General features: G+C 34.9%; 1 protein-coding gene across 1 annotated transcript in view; it reads left to right on the forward strand.

Moving 5' to 3' along the window:
* The first annotated feature begins 783 nt into the window (after positions 1–783).
* Positions 784–20,664, forward strand: part of myo7aa (myosin VIIAa) — a 90,024-nt gene continuing 70,143 nt past the window's right edge. Inside the window, exons 1-10 of the mRNA XM_056478618.1 lie at positions 784–888; positions 3,155–3,268; positions 7,478–7,630; positions 10,037–10,221; positions 13,046–13,167; positions 13,729–13,871; positions 15,714–15,827; positions 17,978–18,131; positions 18,981–19,057; positions 20,465–20,584. Coding sequence (XP_056334593.1) covers positions 784–888; positions 3,155–3,268; positions 7,478–7,630; positions 10,037–10,221; positions 13,046–13,167; positions 13,729–13,871; positions 15,714–15,827; positions 17,978–18,131; positions 18,981–19,057; positions 20,465–20,584 — 1,287 coding nt within the window. The remainder of the gene's footprint in view (positions 889–3,154; positions 3,269–7,477; positions 7,631–10,036; positions 10,222–13,045; positions 13,168–13,728; positions 13,872–15,713; positions 15,828–17,977; positions 18,132–18,980; positions 19,058–20,464; positions 20,585–20,664) is intronic.

Consider the following 20,664-nt stretch of genomic DNA (forward strand, 5'->3'; position numbering starts at 1 on the left):
CATTACAGTGTATTTCTCTGTAAACTGTAATCTCTGTGAGAAATACACCACCATTACAGTGTATTTGTCTGTAAACTCTAATCTCTGTGAAAAATACACCACCATTACAGTGTATTTGTCTGTAAACTGTAATCTCTGTGAGAAATACACCACCATTACAGTGTCTTTCTCTGTAAACTGTTTTCTCTGTGAGAAATACACCACCATTACAGTGTATTTCTCTGTAAGCTTGTCTTTTCTCCAGTCAGACTTGTAAATGAGCACTTTTAACAGTGTTTTCTCCTGTCGTCGGTCATTCGGGAGCTCTGAGGAGTGACTGAACAATGCAGTTGTTGTCTGGCCATGAATTATTCATCCGCGTGGCGTTGCTAGGATTGTATCAGCGGCTCTGGCCGGTGCTTCGGCCTTCTCAAACATGACAGCTGCGGCCAAGCGGTGTTGGGTTCTCCCTCCGCCTGGACTCAAGTGCCTTTAGGGATATTTACTTAATTAAAAAGCACATATTATCAGGGGATCCTCCTTCTCCACACCCTCACACTCACATTCACAGCTCGACAGAGGAGCAAAGATCGTGCACATTCAGGAACAGGAGTTTTTGAGTTTTTATTGAATTTTTTGTGCATGAATGTATTTTTATGCTGTCGTCGGCCTTGGAAGGAAGCGTTTTTTGTGCTCTGGATGGTGTTTGCATCCACACACACATTAGTTGATGAAGCGTGTGTGTGTGGATGTGTGTGTTTGGATTTCTGTCGTTTGCATGGATTATAGTTTGATGTGGTGAGGATGTACAAGCGTCGGGATTATGTGGATCTCTATGAGAAGGATCAGGCCAAGTGGGCTTTATTGAGAAATGTCAACACTGTGTTTAAACACTCAACGCTCCTACCGGTACGATATATATATATGAGTGTGTGTGTGTGTGCGCACTGTATTCCTCACATTGTGGGGACCAAAGTAGTATAGCAGTACCAATATATTTTGACCTTCTGGGGACATTTGTTTTGGTCCCCATAAGGAAAACAGCTCATAAATCACCCCAAATGAAGTATTTTGAAAGTAAAAATGCAGATTGTTGGGTTTATGGGAAGAGGGATAATATATACAGTCTGTACAGAAAGAGTCTTCAAAGATTGCTGCATGTGTGTGTATGTGGAGTGATGGTGGTTAAATTTACATGTACATTTTTGGTAGACACTTAAAATAAGAACAATAGAAGTAATCAAAGCAGCAAAGAAACAAAAATATATAAATATGATGTCAAGTGAATCTAACGCAAAATGCTGAGCAGTTTTGAGTCACCATTGACTTGCAGTATAGGATGATTACAGAATTGTCATTTTTGTGGTAACTATACCTTTGAGAAATAATCTGGTGCATTAATATTTCATCTATTTGCCAAGGCCACATTTCTAATTAACATTTAGTTGAACTTTTTTATTGGTTTCCATTGTAAGTTTTATACAAATGTTACTATTATATACGTTTATAAAATGTTAATAATTACTAGGAACAGGAAACACAGTTGAGGAGAGGTGTGCTGTTTAATTTGTTGATAATCAGACCTGAAGGTTTGTGTTACATCATGCACTGATGATGTCACAGCGATGATGTCAGACTAATTTACAAATAATGTGCTCTGCGATGCAGCGTTATTAAAATCAACTAGTAAGTAAAATAAAAATGCACAGTAAAACGTAATATTTAGAATTTTAGCTATTTTTTAAGCTGTATTTTAATTATATTGCAATAATACTTGCATATCCATCCAGAGGTGGACTGGCCATCTGGTAGTTTCCCGCTGGGCCGACGTACTTTTTGGGCCGGGCTGATCATCTTCTTATGATCTGATCGGCCCATAAAACACTTAGCAGGCTATCGTTTTTTTTCTGCCTTATTAATTGACGATGCTGTGATCTGTGACTCTCTGAAAGTAAGATGTTTCTTTTTCGGACAGACCGTCCCATGTAACATAATCTGCAGCCCATTGGTTCTTTTCTTTATTGACATTGGGGCTTCCATTTTGGGCTCTGTGTAATCATGCAACGTCGGTGTGTATTCGTCAAAATAGTCGAGCATCACGCCTGTTTCTCACCCCATGCGCGCGTATGGAGGGCAGAAGCGGCGAGCAGGCATTTGCATTTTACGTCTGCAGCGCGGAGCAGATCGGCAACTGTTCCACAGATCAATATATTCCTGTCTATTCGATCTAGTTAGATGGTTAACTGTCTATATAAACATACTTTTTAAAAAAAAAACTTTTCATCTACACCAAGGCCAACTTCCTATGCTGTTATCCTAACCTGCAAGTCTTATTTTACAAATTATAAAGATCCTAAAGAACTGTATGCATCTCAAGCTCTGTAAGGAGTGCCATTCATGTATTTTAAGATGCACTCGGTCAGAAGACAATCGCATGAGATATCATGGCATTTTGTTTTTGATTGTCAGGATGATAGGCCTATATAGTTACAATAATATTTACAGAATATAGTTATATTGATATTTATTCATGACCAAACTAGTGTGCAACTTAAGCAAAACTAATACTATTTTTGTACATTTAGTTTTGTAGTTTGGGCCCAAATAAATATTTGTTGCGTTTTTTTTTTAATTGATTAAGTTAATTTGATTGACTATATACAATCTTTAATCTATGTTTGATGTTTCATTGTTGAGTTAAACATTATTTAGGGTCTGTGACACATAGCTTTTATTATTTAGCTCTGTTTTGGTAATCAATATTAACTGTGTGCATCAGCCAGCAATTTTTGTTATGTTCATTATTTAATATAGGCTCCCTTAAAACACATAGGCACACACAAGATGGACTTCCAATGTAGATTATAATTTTATTATAATAATAAATGAAGTTTTTTAAGTTTTTAATTCGTCAGCTCTCATCATTTCCTATATATAGCTTTTTTGCTTTTATAGAATGGGAGTTGGCAACATTAATTAATGGGCAGAATTGTCCCAAAATGCCAGGGCTGATTTATTTTGTCCCAGTCCAGCCCTGTATCCATCCATTGATTTATTGAATTTTATGCGTATCCATTCGATTTTATTAAGGAATATATCTTTTTATTTATATATATTTTTTTTCCTATTTTAAAATAACACTTAGAGATGTCTGATGGTCTGCACTGTGTTTCAGGGCGATTATGTCTGGCTGGACCTGAAGACGGGTCATGAGTTTGAGGTCCCGATTGGAGCCGTCGTGAAACTTTGTGATTCTGGACAGATTCAAGTTCTGGATGACGAAGGAAATGTAAGTTAATGACGAATGAACACTGTTTTTGTTTTCATATATGCATAACATTCATGCCAGAACTGGGGTCTGTTCTTTGCACCTCGCTTAAATGATCTAAGATGTTTAAGTAGATCCTGGATCTGGTAATCCTAATAACTTCTCTCTTACTTATGAACCCTTTTCACAAGACCGTTATGACGCGTCTAAGAGTCATTAGTTTGAACATTTATATGAATTTATGCATGCATTATATCATCTTAGCATCAAATTGCAAAAACATATTACCGCTTGTGTGAGGTGTTTGTAATGCAGCATGTATAGGGAGGACAGTAAATTTGACATTGTTCTCTCTTCTGGCTGCCGCTATTAGTCTCAAGGCCCGTTTCCACTGAGTGGTAAGGTACGGTTTGGTATGCTTTTATGGCCGTTTCCACTGTTAAAAGGCATACCGAACCGTACTGTACCACTTTTTCGGCACCCTTTCGAAAGGGTACCAAACACGAGAAAGGGTACCAAAAGGCGGAGCCACACGCGCAGCTTAACGCTATTGGTTTACAGAGATATGTCATTCGCTTACGCAACAAGCCAGAATGAAAACAAAAACCCGCCATGTTTGAAATACACAGCGAGAGATTACAGCGGAATTATAAATACATATAAAAACGAGCCATGGTCGATCTGGGCTCAAACAAACCTTGTCGTCGTCTTGATGAACAGCCACAAAGCCAAGAAGAAGAGCAGATTTACCCTGTGCCCCGTAGTTTTTTACGAGCCAGTCTGAGGTGCGAGCGGTTTCGCTTTCTTGCTAGCGCTCGCGCACGTCTCTAACATTATATCTGAAAAAACAAACTTCTTCATCTGATGATAATAACCTGCTCTTGATTATTGACGTGCTTTTGAAACCCGATCCTGTCAGACACTGACAAACGCGAGAGTGAAGCGCGAAAAAACAAAGGAGAAGCCGGAAAAAAAGGAGCACATTACTTTTCAGCAAACATGAACAAAATGCCATGATTAACTTACTTATTATCTTCACCTTTTGGACTAATATGAACCGGGAATGACGGAATTACTGTCTAACAGAGGCTACATGTGCTGCTGAAGATTACAGACACAGATAAGAGGTTTTCACTGACTGTGGGCTATATTTTGTGTTGTTTTTTAACCCAAATACGGACGAAATGTCTGCTGTGTGTAGTTCTTCTGTAGTTGGTATCATATCAGAGACTGTAAGGGGCTGTATGTGTTTTATACATGTTCATTTATTTATTTATTTAATATAATTACAGACGTTACAGTAGGCTGTTTCGCACTGTCATTGATCTGCATTTATAATCAACTCATGTTCATAGAAAAGTTACTAATAAACATTTCTACACAAGTATTTATGTGTGTAAAGCATCTGTTTTGAGAGGTGCTTCTCATATGATATGTGAGTGACCCGTACAGCTTTACTGTAGACATTTCCTCGAGTGAGAATGACGTCGACTGAAACTTTCTGTCATACACCACGCCCACCAAAAGGGTACCCTTGTTAGTGGAAACGCAAGCCTTATAAAGGTGACCCGTACCATACCGTACCAGTGAGTGGAAACGAGCCATTAGACAATTTTTGTTCTCTGAAAGTCTTCATAACACCATTGTGGAGTTTTTCTTTTATTATTTCAGCAAAAAGGATTGTAAAAAAATTATTTGATTTACTCTCCCATTCTCTGCGCTCTAAGTTTACCAACTATGACGACCTCCGCTGCTCAGAAACCCGGAAAATTCAAAAGGCATTATTTGGTTCTTCAAACAACTTTGCGAATCCGATTAAAATGTCTGGATGAATGGATCTGAGATAAGTGTGTGCTCGAAGGGACAGTTCACCCAAAAATGAACATTTTCTCACTATTGACTCTCCCTGGTGTGGTTATAAACCTTTATGAGATTCTTTCTTCTGTTGAACACAAAAGGTGATATTCTGAAGATTGCTGAAAGTCTGTAACCTCAATATGCATTATTAATATTGCTTTGATGATAAAAACAACTGCAACAAAGCAAAAACGTTCCGCATTTGTACATTTTCCATTTACCTTTCACAGCATTGCACGTGTGAAGACATGTCCAATTACCTCTCAGTATGTAAATCTGTCACATTTCCTCACAAACTGAACACACCAAGTTATGAAGTGTCTTTGGTGTGAAAAACACCAGAAATTACTGATTGATCTGATCATAGTACAAGTTTCCACTGTGTGATAGTCCGTCCCAGAGGCCTCTGAGCCCAGAGAAGTTGATGGCGTTTCTGGACACTGTAAACATAGGGCTTTCATTTGGCACAGTACAGTTTTCACTGGCATTTGTGGATGTAACTACGTATTGTGGTACTTGACAAAGGTTTGCCACAGTAGTCCTGAACCCATGTGCTGATATCGCTGATACATGAATGAGGATTCTTGATGCAGTGCTGCCTGAGGGATCAGAGATCACGGTTATTCAGCTTAGGCTTGCACCTTTGTCCTTTTTGGCTCGTTTCCACTGACTGGTACGGTACGGTTCGGTTTGGTACGGGTCACCTTTATCAGGCTTGCGTTTCCACTACCAAGGGTACCCTTTTGGTGGGCGTGGTGTATGACAGAAAGTTTCAGTCGACGTCATTCTCGCTCGAGGAAATGTCTACATTAAAGCTGTACAGGTCACTCACATATCATATGAGAAGCACCTCTCAAAACAGATGCTTTACACACATAAATACTTGTAGAAATGTTTATTAGTAACTTTTCAATGAACATGAGTTGATTATAACTGCAGATCAATGACAGTGCGAAACAGCCTACTGTAACGTCTGTAATTATATTAAATAAATAAATAAATGAACATATATAAACACATACAGCCCCTTACAGTCTCCCTTATGTTACCAACTACAGAAGAACTACACACAGCAGACATTTCGTACGTATTTAGGTTCAAAACAACACAAATTATAGCCTACAGTCAGTGAAAACCTCTCATCTGTGTCTGTAATCTTCAGCAGCACATGTAGCCTCTGTTAGACAGTAATTCCGTCATTCCCGGTTCATATTAGTTCAAACGGTGAAGATAATAATTTAGTTATACATGGCATTTTGTTCATGTTTGCTGAATAATAATGTGCTTCTTTTTTTCAGCTTCTCCTTTGTTTCTTCACGCTTCACTCTCGCGTTTGTCAGTGTCTGACAGGATCGGGTTTCAAAAGCACGTCTAGACAGGTTTAGACGCGCGAGCGCTAGCAAGAAAGCGAAACTGCTCGCGCCTCAGACTGGCTCGTAAAAAACTACGGGACACAGGGTAAATCTGCTCTTCTTCTTGGCTTTGTGGCTGTTTATCAAGACGACGACAAGGTTTGTTTGAGCCCAGGTCGACCATGGCTCGTTATTGTATGTATAAATCATTTCGCTGTAATGTCTCGGCTTGTCTGCTGTGTATTTAAAACATGGCGGGTTTTTTGTTTTCTGTAAACCAATAGAGTTCAGCTGCGCATGTGGCTCCGCCTTTTGGTACTGTTTCTCGTGTTTGGTACCCTTTCGAAAGGGTGCCGAAAAAGTGGTACGGTATGGTTCGGTTCGGCACGCTTTTTGACAGTGGAAACGGCCATAAAAGCGTACCAAACCGAACCGTACCACTCAGTGGAAATGGGCCATTATGCACTGAAATTTCCCAGATTCCTTAAATATTTAACTGATGTTATGCACTGTTGAAGGTAAATATCCAAATCTTTTCCTATCTTTCTATGACTTTTTAAATATTTCAATAATTTTCTCATGTATTTGTTGGCAAACTGGTGATCCTCGGCCCATCTTTGCTCCTAAAGGACTAGACCTTTCTTGGATGCTACTTTTGTACCAAATCATAATTACAATCACCTGTTGACATCACTTGTTTCAAATCACATCAATATTTAACTAGTTTACCTGATTACTAGCCCTGAATATCTCCTGGCCCAACTTTTTAAAAAAATGTTTTGCAAGAACCAAAATTAGAAAACTTTTGATTTGGAAAAACACCCCAAAACAATAAAAATCACGAGGAGCACATTAAATAATGTTTATTGCATCGTCTGCAATGAAATACAAGTCAAAGTAAATTTAGAAATCACTTCTTTCTTTTTTTATTTGCATTTTACTGTCCCAACTTTTCTGACTTCGGGTTGTAGTTATTATGAGTTTTTTATGGTGTTTTGTATTAAATCTGCATTATTTCCAGGAACACTGGATCTCTCCTCAAAATGCCACCAACATCAAGCCGATGCACCCGACCTCCATTCACGGCGTGGAGGACATGATCCGGCTGGGGGATCTGAACGAGGCAGGAATCCTCCGAAATCTGCTCATCCGATACCGAGAACACCTCATCTATGTGAGTTACACTGATTTATCTGCTGTACTGAAGGCCTCTGCTGTGTTACATCAGCTGACATTAGAATATATACAGTTAAAGACCAAATTTTCAGTCCTTCTGTGAAATGTGAATTTTTTCAGATATTTCCCAAGTGCTGTTTAATAGAGAGAACACGGTCATGTTTTGAACATGAATGTTTTAATAATTAATTTCTAATAATCGTTTAACTGAAAAACCTTTATCTTTGTAATGATGACAGAACATAATATTTGACTAGATATTTTTCAAGACACTTGTATTCAGCTTAAAGTGACATTTAAAGGCATTAGGCAAGACATTGGACAGCAGTGTTCTGTAGCCAATCAAAAAAAATTCTTATGGACATAATATTATTGACCTTAACAGTTTTGTTATAAATATGTATGTATGTATGTATGTATGATATATAATTATATATAAAATCACTTGGTAAGTTAAAATTAAAATAATGTTGCCTTCAACTGTATGTAGTCCAGAAATCATTGAGAAATTAATTGTAGTTTTCGATTACATTATTATTATTATTATTATTATTATTATTATTATTATTATTATGTAGTTTCATAAATGAATAACAATACATATTATTTAGGTTCACCAATATTTTGTTTTTCAGTACCATATCAAATAAAAATAAATATACACAATTATAGTTTCCTGTAATATATTTTATATTATTTCTTTTGTGCATATATATATATATATTTGTGCATATGTATATATATATATATATATATATATATATATATATGTATGTATGTATGTATGTATGTATGTATGTATGTATGTATGTATGTATGTATGTATGTATGTATGTATGTGTGTGTGTGTGTGTGTGTGTGTGTGTGTGTGTGTGTGTGTGTGTGTGTGTGTGTGTGTGTGTGTGTGTGTGTGTGTGTGTTACCTTAATTAATCATTTAAATTATGTGTGTATATATACTGTGTATATATATATATATATATATATATATATATATATATATATATATATCTATATATATATATATATATATATATATATATATATATATATATATATATACATATATATATATATATATACATATATATATATACATATATATATACATATATATATATATACATATATATATATACATATATATATACATATATATATATATATATACATATATATACATATATACATATATATATATATATATATATATATATATATATACATATATATATACATATATATATATATATATATATATATATATATATATATATATATATATATACATATATATACACACATAATTATAATATACATTGATTATGTATATGTGTGTGTGTGTATTTATATATATATATATATATATATATATATATATAAATACACACACACACATATACATAATCAATGTCATTATTATATCAAAATAAAAACTTTTAATTTAAGTTGCTAATTCTAAAATATTCACAAATAATACTTATTTTATTGTATTATTTATGATTTTATTGTTATTTTGTCATAAAATCTTCTTTCTTAACACTTAGTATTGTTTTCTAAATAATCATAATTATGATGTTATTTCTATTTTGCATAATTATTCTAATAAACAAACAAACAAAATTCTTTTTTGATCTATCAGGTCATTATTACAAAGACAAAATATGAATTCATCAAGGTTTTTCTGTAGCCTGTTTTGATTTTGATCATATTTCTCTAACACGGAGTTATCTGCTCTGCTGTGTTTATATTCTCTGCTCTCTGCTCTTATATTATATATGAAACACTTTTATTCCCTGTTCAATGAGTTAGAGCTCTTTCAGGTGTCCTTGCTCATCTTTCTGTCTTTAACTCTCTCTCTCTTTGCTCTGGTTGTCTATTTCTCCTCTGTCTGAAGACCAACTGTGGTGGTCGGGTGAGTTTGGTCTTCAAGCGCATGTTCACTGTTGGCTCTGAATGAGTGTGTGTTCATTACGGTGCTGCGTTTCATTATGGCTCTGCTGTCTGCGGTAACAGACATTGATACACACCGCTGAAAACCACACACCATCCTCCCATGATCCTCTTCATCACCAGTGCAGTGTCCTTTAATAATACTCACAAATATGATATTATTCATATTATATAACAAAAGGCTGGGAAAATGTCCCATTTCTTTAGCCTTTTGCTATTTTGCTATTAGTGGAGGACACTGGATATTACTGTATGTGCCTTCATATGTTCATAACTGCATGTTTTTTACATGCACTGAGCTCTCGGTGTTACATAAAACTTGTTGCACGACTGTTTAAGGCAATAAAAGCTGTTTATCTTTGTGTTGTAATGTCCTGATGGGATTGTTTACACTGTTTGAGCAAAGAACCAGATCTTTCCTCCTGACGTTCCTCTGTTATTGTCCTTCACAGACATATACGGGGTCCATCTTAGTGGCTGTAAACCCGTATCAGCTGCTTCCCATTTACACAGCAGACCAGATTCGCCTTTATACCAATAAAAAGATCGGAGAAATGCCTCCACACATCTTCGCCATTGCAGACAACTGCTATTTCAACATGCAGCGCAACAACAAAGACCAGTGCTGCATCATCAGGTCAGAGCCTTTATATTCAGAATCCATGAGAGGATATGCTGTATGTCAGTCTATTTGTTTATTTTCTATTTGTTAAGGATCAGGGGTCTGTTTCATAAAAGTAATTTAGAAAAGCGAGGATTAAAGTCCAAAACCTGACTTCAATGAGCCGAACTAAACGTCAACGCTTAAATTGGTTCCTTAACAACAAGTTGAAGATTATTTGATCTAACTAATCTGAGTTCAGTTGAAATAATCTAGATTACTGCTCGTGCACGTTACTGTCGTGAAACTCTGAAGGTCGAGCATAGATGCATTAATTATGTTGTGTGCTACCATGGCAACTATGAGAACTGAAAGAGTTTTGAAATGAGACACAGCTATGTTCACAGCGAGTGAGCCGCGTTTGTTTTTAGAGTTCAAACATATGATCATTTAAACATAATAATTCAAAACTACAGTACGGCTTGCAACAAAGAAAGAGAGAAGGCTGACAGGAAATTGCAGATTTTAAAATATAGGCCATTATTTAGGCCTATTAATGTTAAATTAAACATTTGTCACAATATATTGAAATTGTGCTTGCGTGCGCTCGCGAGCGAGAGAAAGAGAGAATGTGCGCTTACTGCCAATTGTTGCTTGCAAGAAAAAGTTTGAATGCATTGCAGGCTCGCTGTAACATTCAAAATGTGCTTAACATCAGCATATAAGGTTTAAAATAATGGCTACAAAGTGCCGTGCACGCACAAGCTGCGGGATTTTTAATTTGCTCCTGAAACCGCTGCATATTGCTGCTTTTCCTTTGACACTTGTGTTTCCTGAGACCTGTGGGAAAATATCTTTATATTAAAGTGAGGCTACTGCTCAGCCCGGATTCATCTCCCGATTATTCCTCTCAGGGTTTACAAGTCATTTTTTGAGAAGTGTAGCCTACTTCTTAATATCAGTCAGTGCTTTGTTAATATTATTTTCTTTGTTCATTTTTTGTCATTCATGTGTATATATATATATATATATATATATATATATATATATATATATATATATATATATATATATATATATATATATATATATATATATATATATATATATATATAAATAAATATAAATATAAATTTATATATATATATATAAATTTATATATATACATACATATATACATATACATGTATACATGTATATATGTATATGTATATATGTATATATATAAATGTATATATGTATATGTATATATGTATATATTGCACAGTACACCCCTCACAGATCTCTCTTTTAAATTAATATTTTCTAGAGGATGCTTTACAATATCTTTGTGCATATACATTAGATTATTCAGTACCAAAGCAAAATTTGGAACTAATCTAACATAAAAAAATGAAGTTCACAGTCTAAAAATTAGTACACCTAAATTAATATGTTGGGGGAAAATATTAAATAAAGTTTAATAAACAGGAAAAAAAATCAACAGAAACTAAAAAAAATCAATAAAAATGTAGTTGAAATGCTGTAGTTTGTATTTGTTTCATTTGTAATAACTTATTTGAATTTAAATGAATATGTAATTCTATTCTTAAAGATGTTTGGTGTGTATAGATATTTACTATTATGTGACTATAAAGTTTTAATCATTATTAAGAGGTTAAGTGAATAAAAATGGCGTCAAGTTACGGCAGGTGAATGTTAATTATACCTTGATTAAGCTTGAACTTAAGACTTAGCCTGAGAGTTAACCTGCCCTGGACCAGGCTAGGTTCCCAGCATAAGTTGCCAGAGTAACGGAGTTTGAACTATTGTAAATTTACTTTATGAAACCGAATCCGCCATTAATAAACCTGACTTACCAAAATAAGCCTGGCTTTTTCTCTAAGCTTGGTTTATGGAATAGACCCCTGGACTGGATATCTAAACATTAGAGGTTTAAATGGCACTATAATCCATGCTTTACTATAATCAGTGTTGTTGGTAACTAAACGTACAGCTTTTGTTACTAAAAAGCTAAAATTAAAAAGAGCTAAAATTATCAATGCTGCCATGTCAACTGTTTATTTAGGTATATGTGTAAAATTTTAATTAAAACAATAATCATAATTGTATAACTATATCATTGTTGTATAATTTGTTTCATGAAATATTTTTTTAAATAAATGGTCATAATGAAGGAATATTCATGATATGGTTATCACAAACAAAAAAGCAAAAATGTTTCTGAAACTAAAATTCTTGAAAAATGTTTTATATTGTTTTGTAGAAATTAGCGGAAAACAAAATTTAAATATTAGATGGAAAATTTGCAGCTAAAATACTTAGAATACTTAATACTTAAGTATTACTTTAATACTTAATTTAAATGTATGTGTAATAGTAGTTTTTATTTAAATATTTTATAATTAAATAATAAAACCATTATATTCATTTTATCTACTAATTAGATCAGCTATTATGTGTCATTTAAAATAAATAAATAATACTTATTTGTTTGTAATAAAGAAATGTAAATAAATATTTAAAAAATCTTACATTTTTAGCTTCATTGTGTGTATTTCAAATAAATAATAATAAAAATATTGTGTCAGAATAAAGAAGCAAAAAAAAAACTTTAAATAATGCATATTCATTGTGACTATCACAAAATATTAAATGTGAGCAAAAGTAAATTGTTAGATAAAAAACTAATTGAAATAAAATGACTAAAATAGTTGAGTATGGATGTTTTCATTATGGCTGTCTCCAAAAAAGTATTTTGCTTAATTGAAATAAAACTATATAAAATAATAGATAGAATATAATAATTGGAATAAAATGACAAAAATTTGTGCATGTTTTCCTGTGTGTTTCACATCAGTGGTGAATCTGGAGCTGGAAAAACAGAAAGCACCAAACTGATTCTGCAGTTTCTGGCAGCCATCAGTGGGCAGCACTCCTGGATCGAGCAGCAGGTGCTGGAGGCAAATCCCATCCTGGAAGGTGAAAGAAACACTCAAGATTACATTCTGCTCTACAGCTATTACATACAAATATCAAACTTGTCATAGAATATTTTTATTATCTATTATTTTAATTATTGATGTTATTATTTAAGATACAGATCAGAGCAAACTATTTCTTACTATTTAAATGGCTGACCCCCCAACCATCTTGTTTTGACGTCATTTAGATGGGGTCAAGCATTATTAGGAGTACTCTTTAATTTGCACCTTGATAAAAAATGCTCAAATGTCCCTACTAAATCAAATCGAATAGTTTGAAAACATTGACAAACCCCAAAAACTGCCAATTTCACATCTGTCACAGCCATTACAGAGCTTTATTTACCCATAAATGTAAAATAATATACAAAATATTTGTTCTATAGAGAGCCAATATTTTCTTTTTGGGTTGTGCAGTTTAATTCACAGTATTTCTATGTTGTATACTGTAAATTTGCATACTTTTTTGGTCAAATATACTTTCTCTGTAAATTTGATATTTTTACTGCCAATGTCACATCCATAATGCTGGAATTGCTTTTTATCCTTTATCCGACAGCCTTTGGAAATGCTAAAACCATCCGAAACGACAACTCAAGCCGCTTTGGGAAGTACATCGACATTCATTTCAACAAAAGAGGAGCCATAGAGGGAGCAAAGATCGAGCAGTATCTTCTGGAGAAATCCAGAGTGTGTCGACAGGTGTGAACACGCTTTTTAGAATAGGACAAAACACTGAGAAGTGCTTCGAGTTAATATGTTTTAGAAACATGTAAACATTAGGAGACCACCTAAAATCATTTGGATTTACTATGGATAAAGTTATGACTGAGTAAAAAGTCATTTTTGTTTGATTCTGTAAACTGCTAATGATGTTTTTTACCAAAATTTTAGATTTTTTTGCATACAATAACTTTTTTTTTAGATTTAATATTTTAATATGTTGAATTTGATTTAATTCAATTCAATTCACCTTTATTTGTATAGCGCTTATACAATGTAGATTGTGTCAAAGCAGCTTCACATAAAAGGTCACAGTAAATAGGAACAGTGTAGTTCAGTTTGTAGTGTTTAAGTTCAGTTCAGTTGAGCTCAGTTCAGTGTGGTTTAATAATCACTACTGAGAGTCCAAATATTGAACTGCAAATCCAACGATGCGCAGCTCTACAGATCCTGAACCATGCAAGCCAGTGGCGACAGCGGAGAGGGAAAAAAAACTTCACTAATGGTGAAAGTGAAGAAAAAAACCTTGAGAGAAACCAGGCTCAGTTGGGCACGATCATTTTAATTTCTCCACTGGCCAAACGTCTTGTGCAGAGCTGCAGTCTCAGTGGCGGAGGCTGGAAGCTGGCCTCAGCGAAGACTCATCTGTCTCTGAAGGCGTCACAGGAATCAGTCTCATGTTCTCCACTCTATATTTATTTATACAGATTTCAATATGTTTGTCGATGTTTATATTCATTTTTAAGAAATCAATATTTGGTGAAATAATACAGATTTTTAATCACAGCAAGTAAAAACATTTGTTATTTTGACCAATTGTAAATTTCTGGGAAAAATCTAATTCATTTGATATTTGATATCTGATTTTGTAATCAGTAAATCCAGCGATCAGAGAATTTCGTTCATTCATTCATTTTCCTTCGGCTTAGTCCATTTATTCATCAGGGGTCGCTACAGCAGAATCAGTACTAGGAAACATCCACACACACTCATTCACACACATGCACTATGGCCAATTTAGTTTAATCAATTCACCTATAGCGCATGTGATTGGACTGTGGGGGAAACCAGAGCACCCGGAGGAAACCCACACCAACACGGGGAGAACATGCAAACTCCACACAGAAAATGGCAACTGACATAGCTGGGGCTCGAACCAGCAATCTTCTTGCTGTGAAGTGACAGTGCTAACCACTGAGCCACCATGTCACCCAGATCGAAGTATTTTATTTGATCAGTTTATTTAATAGTGTTTGATGATTTGTTTTTATTATAACAGGTAATGTCAGATGTTTTCAATTTTAATGTATTTTAAAATGTAAAGCTGAATTTTCAGCTTATTGCCACTTTAGCTCAATTTAATGTGGTCTTGAAGATTAAATAAATACATTTCTTTTTAAAAATCTAAATGGGTCAAAGATAAAAATGGACATCAAAATAATTTTAAAATTAAAATGAGGTAGCTAGCAGACCAGAGAAAACATGAATTGGCCAAATGTAAACATTCTCGATAAATATGTTTATCATTTGTACATAAAAATACCTCTGATATAACATTTTTTTAGCTTTTATCTTTCATTAATGTTCTTTGGAACATTAAAGCTCTTAATTTGCTATCAATATGCTATATAAAATGTTCATAGATTTAATTGTATGCACACACCAAAATGGGAAGTGTTTCATATTTGACCCATATAACAAAACAAAGTTTATTTTAAGTTAAAAACTTAAATTGACCTGGTGTAGGTTTTTTTATAGCCTACAATACGTTTGTTTTGCAGAACAAAATGTGTGAAATGTTGTTTTTCTGCATCCATGCAGGCCCGTGATGAGAGAAACTACCACATTTTCTACTGTATGCTGAAGGGAATGACTCCAGACCAGAAGAAGCAGCTGGGTTTGAGTAAAGCCACAGACTACACTTACCTCACTATAGTGAGTGATGATCAACACAGGCGCACATTGAATATACATGCTTCAGCCTACACAAAAATGGACTTCAACATAGACTGACTGGCATTTGTATGTTTAAAATGAACTCTAGGGGGCAGTTACACAACACAACTAAATACCACAAAACAACGTAACAGTGTCTATGATTAGTAATTGAATACGTTTTCAGCACATATCTCTATACTCCTATATTTTTCTGCTGTGGTCAGTTTGCTCAGTATTTTGTATAGTGTTACGGTGTTTGAGTCCGGTTGAGTCAGGTGAAGTACACTTCCACATAGAGATAAAAGCTATGTAAAATTTAGGTATCTACGTGGTCGCAGTTCAATTTTATTTTGTTTGCTTTTGAAAACACTATTGGTTGGGTTTAGGGAAGGGTTTGGGTCGGTCGTTCCCTAGGTGATCTGAACTTGGATGTGTAAAAGACTTGGACGTGTATGTAAAACAAAATAAAACATACCTTAGGTAACTTATTTCAGATACACAAATGTGTTGACAGCGCCCTCTAGTGAATTTGTCATCTGAAACATGCAAAAAATGTATCCTAAATAGCATATTTGAAATTCACAAAAATGTAGACAGCACCTTTTAGAAGATTTATCATCTGACAAAACGTAAACTAAGTAACGCATCTCATATTTGAAATTTTGTAGACTGCGCCCTCTAGTGGATTTGTCATCTGAAACGTACATCAAAACGTACCATAATTAACCTTGTCATCTGAAATGTCCAACAAAACGTACCCTAAGTAACGTACTTCATATTTGGAAAAATGTAAACAGCACCCTCTAGTGGATTTGTCATCTGAAACGTACATCAAAACGTACCCTAATTAACCTTGTCATCTGAAATGTCCAACAAAACGTACCCTAAGTAACGTACTTCATATTTGGAAAATTGTAAACAGCACCCTCTAGTGGATTTGTCATCTGAAACGTACATCAATACGTACCATAATTAACCTTGTCATCTGAAATGTCCAACAAAACGTACCCTAAGTAACGTACTTCATATTTGGAAAAATGTAAACAGCACCCTCTAGTGGATTTGTCATCTGAAACGTACATCAAAACGTACCATAATTAACCTTGTCATCTGAAATGTGCAACAAAACGTACCCTAAGTAACGTACTTCATATTTGGAAAAATGTAAACAGCACCCTCTAGTGGATTTGTCATCTGAAACGTACATCAAAACGTACCATAATTAACCTTGTCATCTGAAATGTCCAACAAAACGTACCCTAAGTAACGTACTTCATATTTGGAAAAATCTAAACAGCACTTTCTAGTGGATTTGTCATCTGAAACGTACATCAAAACGTACCATAATTAACCTTGTCATCTGAAATGTCCAACAAAACGTACCCTAAGTAACGTACTTCATATTTGGAAAAATGTAAACAGCACCCTCTAGTGGATTTGTCATCTGAAACGTACATCAAAACGTACCATAATTAACCTTGTCATCTGAAATGTCCAACAAAACGTACCCTAAGTAACGTACTTCATATTTGGAAAAATGTAAACAGCACCCTCTAGTGGATTTGTCATCTGAAACGTACATCAAAACGTACCATAATTAACCTTGTCATCTGAAATGTGCAACAAAACGTACCCTAAGTAACGTACTTCATATTTGGAAAAATCTAAACAGCACTCTCTAGTGGATTTGTCATCTGAAACGTACATCAAAACGTACCATAATTAACCTTGTCATCTAAAATGTCCAATAAAACTTACCCTAAGTAACATACTTCATATTTGGAAAAATGTAAACAGCACCCTCTAGTGGATTTGTCATCTGAAACGTACATCAAAACGTACCATAATTAACCTTGTCATCTGAAATGTGCAACAAAACGTACCCTAAGTAACGTACTTCATATTTGGAAAAATGTAAACAGCACCCTCTAGTGGATTTGTCATCTGAAACGTACATCAAAACGTACCCTAATTAACCAATTGCAGCTTCACAAATATGTAAACGTACAACAAAGCTATCTCAAAGCAGTGTATTTTGCAATTTGCAAAAATGTAGGCTGAGGTGCATATTTCCAGTGTTAAATGATCTTCCAGATATGATCAGATCTGTCCTGCAGGTCTCTAAAGTCTTATCTGTGTTAACTCAGGGGAACTGCACTGTTTGCGACGGTCGAGATGATCAGAAGGAATACTCCAACATCAGATCGGCCATGAAGGTGCTCATGTTCACCGATAAGGAGAACTGGGAGATCTCCAAGCTGCTGGCAGCTATTCTGCACATGGGCAACCTCCATTACGAGGGTCAGTTTATTCATTATATTAAAACAGATGTTTAGTTTTTGTCTGGAAACTACTACTTGTTTTAATTTCGAGTTTACTGCTGACTTTTTGCGTTAACTGTGTATAGTCGTAAACTCTGAAATGTAAGATTTGAACTCTATATTGTGACTATAAATGTCTAAAAATTCATTAAGAGGTTAAATGAAGACATTACCATTTTGTTTTTTGTATTTAGTGACAGAAACAATTGAGATTCTGAAGTAAAAATGCTAAATTGTTAGACATAAGCTGATGTAAAATCACAATTCTGAGGAAAAGTCCAAATTGCAAGATGTAATCTGTGATTTAATAAGAACTGTTTGTGAGGAAAAAACATAACAAGATCAAAATCAAAAACTGATCAACTCTGCACCGTGAGATTTACACTCACAATTTCTGAGGAAAAGGTGAAAGCTGTCAATTCTGAAGGATATATGTTCAATTAAAGGATTTAATTAAACAATTCAGGAGCAAAGGGTCAAAACTGTGATAGGTAATTTTGAATGGGGAAAAAGAAAAACTAAGAGAACCAATAATAATTATAAGACATAAACTTGCAATTTGAAGGAAAAGGTCTAACAAAATGTTATCATTTTAGGGAAGAAATGATCAAATATAGACTGAAAAACTGTTTTAATTCTGTGATAAAGCAGTTGCTTGTGTTTTAGATGTTTATTTTGAGATGGAAATAAGCCTCCACATTTAAATGGAATGAATACACACACTGTTGTTGTTTTTTTGTGCTGCTTTAGAGCTAAAACTGTATTCAGACTGAACATATAAATGTGACTTAACTACACTAGCACTTAAACTGTGTATTTGCCATCTCAGCCCGCACATATGATAACCTGGATGCCTGTGAGGTGGTGCGCTGTTCAGATCTCACCACCGCTGCTGTTTTACTGGAGGTAAGATGATGTACCACAGAGTCTGGATGGTCTGAAGCTGATTTACATGCATATTAACGTTAAATCAAAGCCAAATAATACATGAATATAGAATTTAGTTGGAGATTATTTCACTGTTATTGTCAACATGTAGCATGCTAGTTTATGTTTGGGCAAAACTAATAAGAGGTTTGAGCGCCATCTTGTGACTAAAATGAAAATAAGCAATTGATAATTAGTATTTAAAACAGAACATTTGTGAATTTTCCCACACACAAAAATAATTTCTTAATTACTATCTTTCTGATGAGTTATCAAATTTATTATACATTTACATATAATATTTACTATCTAAAACAAATTGGGAAGAAAAAAAATAAAATAACCGTGTGTGTGTGTGTGTGTGTGTGTGTGTGTGTGTGTGTGTGTGTGTGTGTGTGTGTAATATACATTTTTTATATATATATATATATATTCATTCATTCATTCATTCATTTTCTTTTCGGCTTACTCCCTTTATTAATCCGTGGTTGCCACAGCGGAATGAACTTATCCAGCACGATTTTACGCAGCAGATGCCCTTCCAGCCGCAACCCATCTCTGGGAAACATCCATACACTCATACATACACACATACACTACGGACAATTTAGCCTACCCAATTCACCTGTACTGCATGTCTTTGGACTGTGGGGGAAACCGGAGCACCCGGTGGAAACCCATGCGAAAGCAGGGAGAACATACCTTCTTGCTGTGAGGCTGTTTTTAAGATATATTAGTCCTAACAGATTAATAGAAATATTAGTAAAATATTCATCTTTGAGATTCATTCATTAATTTTCTTTTCAGCTTAGTCCCTTTATTAATCTAGGATCATCATAAAGAAATGCAAACTCCACACAGAAATGCCAACTAACCCAGCTGAGGCTCGAACCAGTGACCTTCTTGCTGTGAGGCAATTGTACTACCCACTGCCCCACCGTGACGCCCAGTCTTAAGAGATTAGTCATAAATAATAATGATTAAAAAGTGATGTTGCTGTGTTGGGCGGCATGGTGGCTGAGTGGTTAGCACTGTCACCTCACAGCAAGAATATCACCAGTTCGAGTCCCGACTGAGCCAGTTGGCATTTCTGTGTGGAGTTTGCATGTTCTCCCCATGTTGACGTGGGTTTCCCTTAGGTGCTCCAGTTTCCCCCACAGTCCAAACACATGCGCTATAGGTGAATTGAATAAACTAAATTGGCCATAGTGTATGTGTGTGTAAATGTGAGTGTGTATGGGTGTTTCCCAGTACTGGGTTGTGGCTGGAAGGGCATCCGCTGCGTAAAACATGTGCTGGAATAGTTGGCGGTTCATTCCATTGTGATGACCCCTGATCAATAAGGGACTCAGCCGAAGGAAAATTAATGATGCTGCATTTTGACAGGTGGACTTGAAAGATCTGATGAACTGTTTGACCAGCCGAACTATAATAACGCGTGGAGAGACCGTGTCCACTCCGCTCAGCATTGAACAGGCACTGGACGTGAGGGACGCTTTTGTTAAGGTAAAACCATCTCAATGATACAGCTAACTAACCAACCGTCTGCACGATGTTAACAGTGTCTAACTAGCGGTTTGTGTTGC

The sequence above is a fragment of the Danio aesculapii genome, chromosome 18 (genome assembly GCF_903798145.1).
Source record: "Danio aesculapii chromosome 18, fDanAes4.1, whole genome shotgun sequence".
Taxonomy (NCBI): Eukaryota; Metazoa; Chordata; class Actinopteri; order Cypriniformes; family Danionidae; genus Danio; species Danio aesculapii.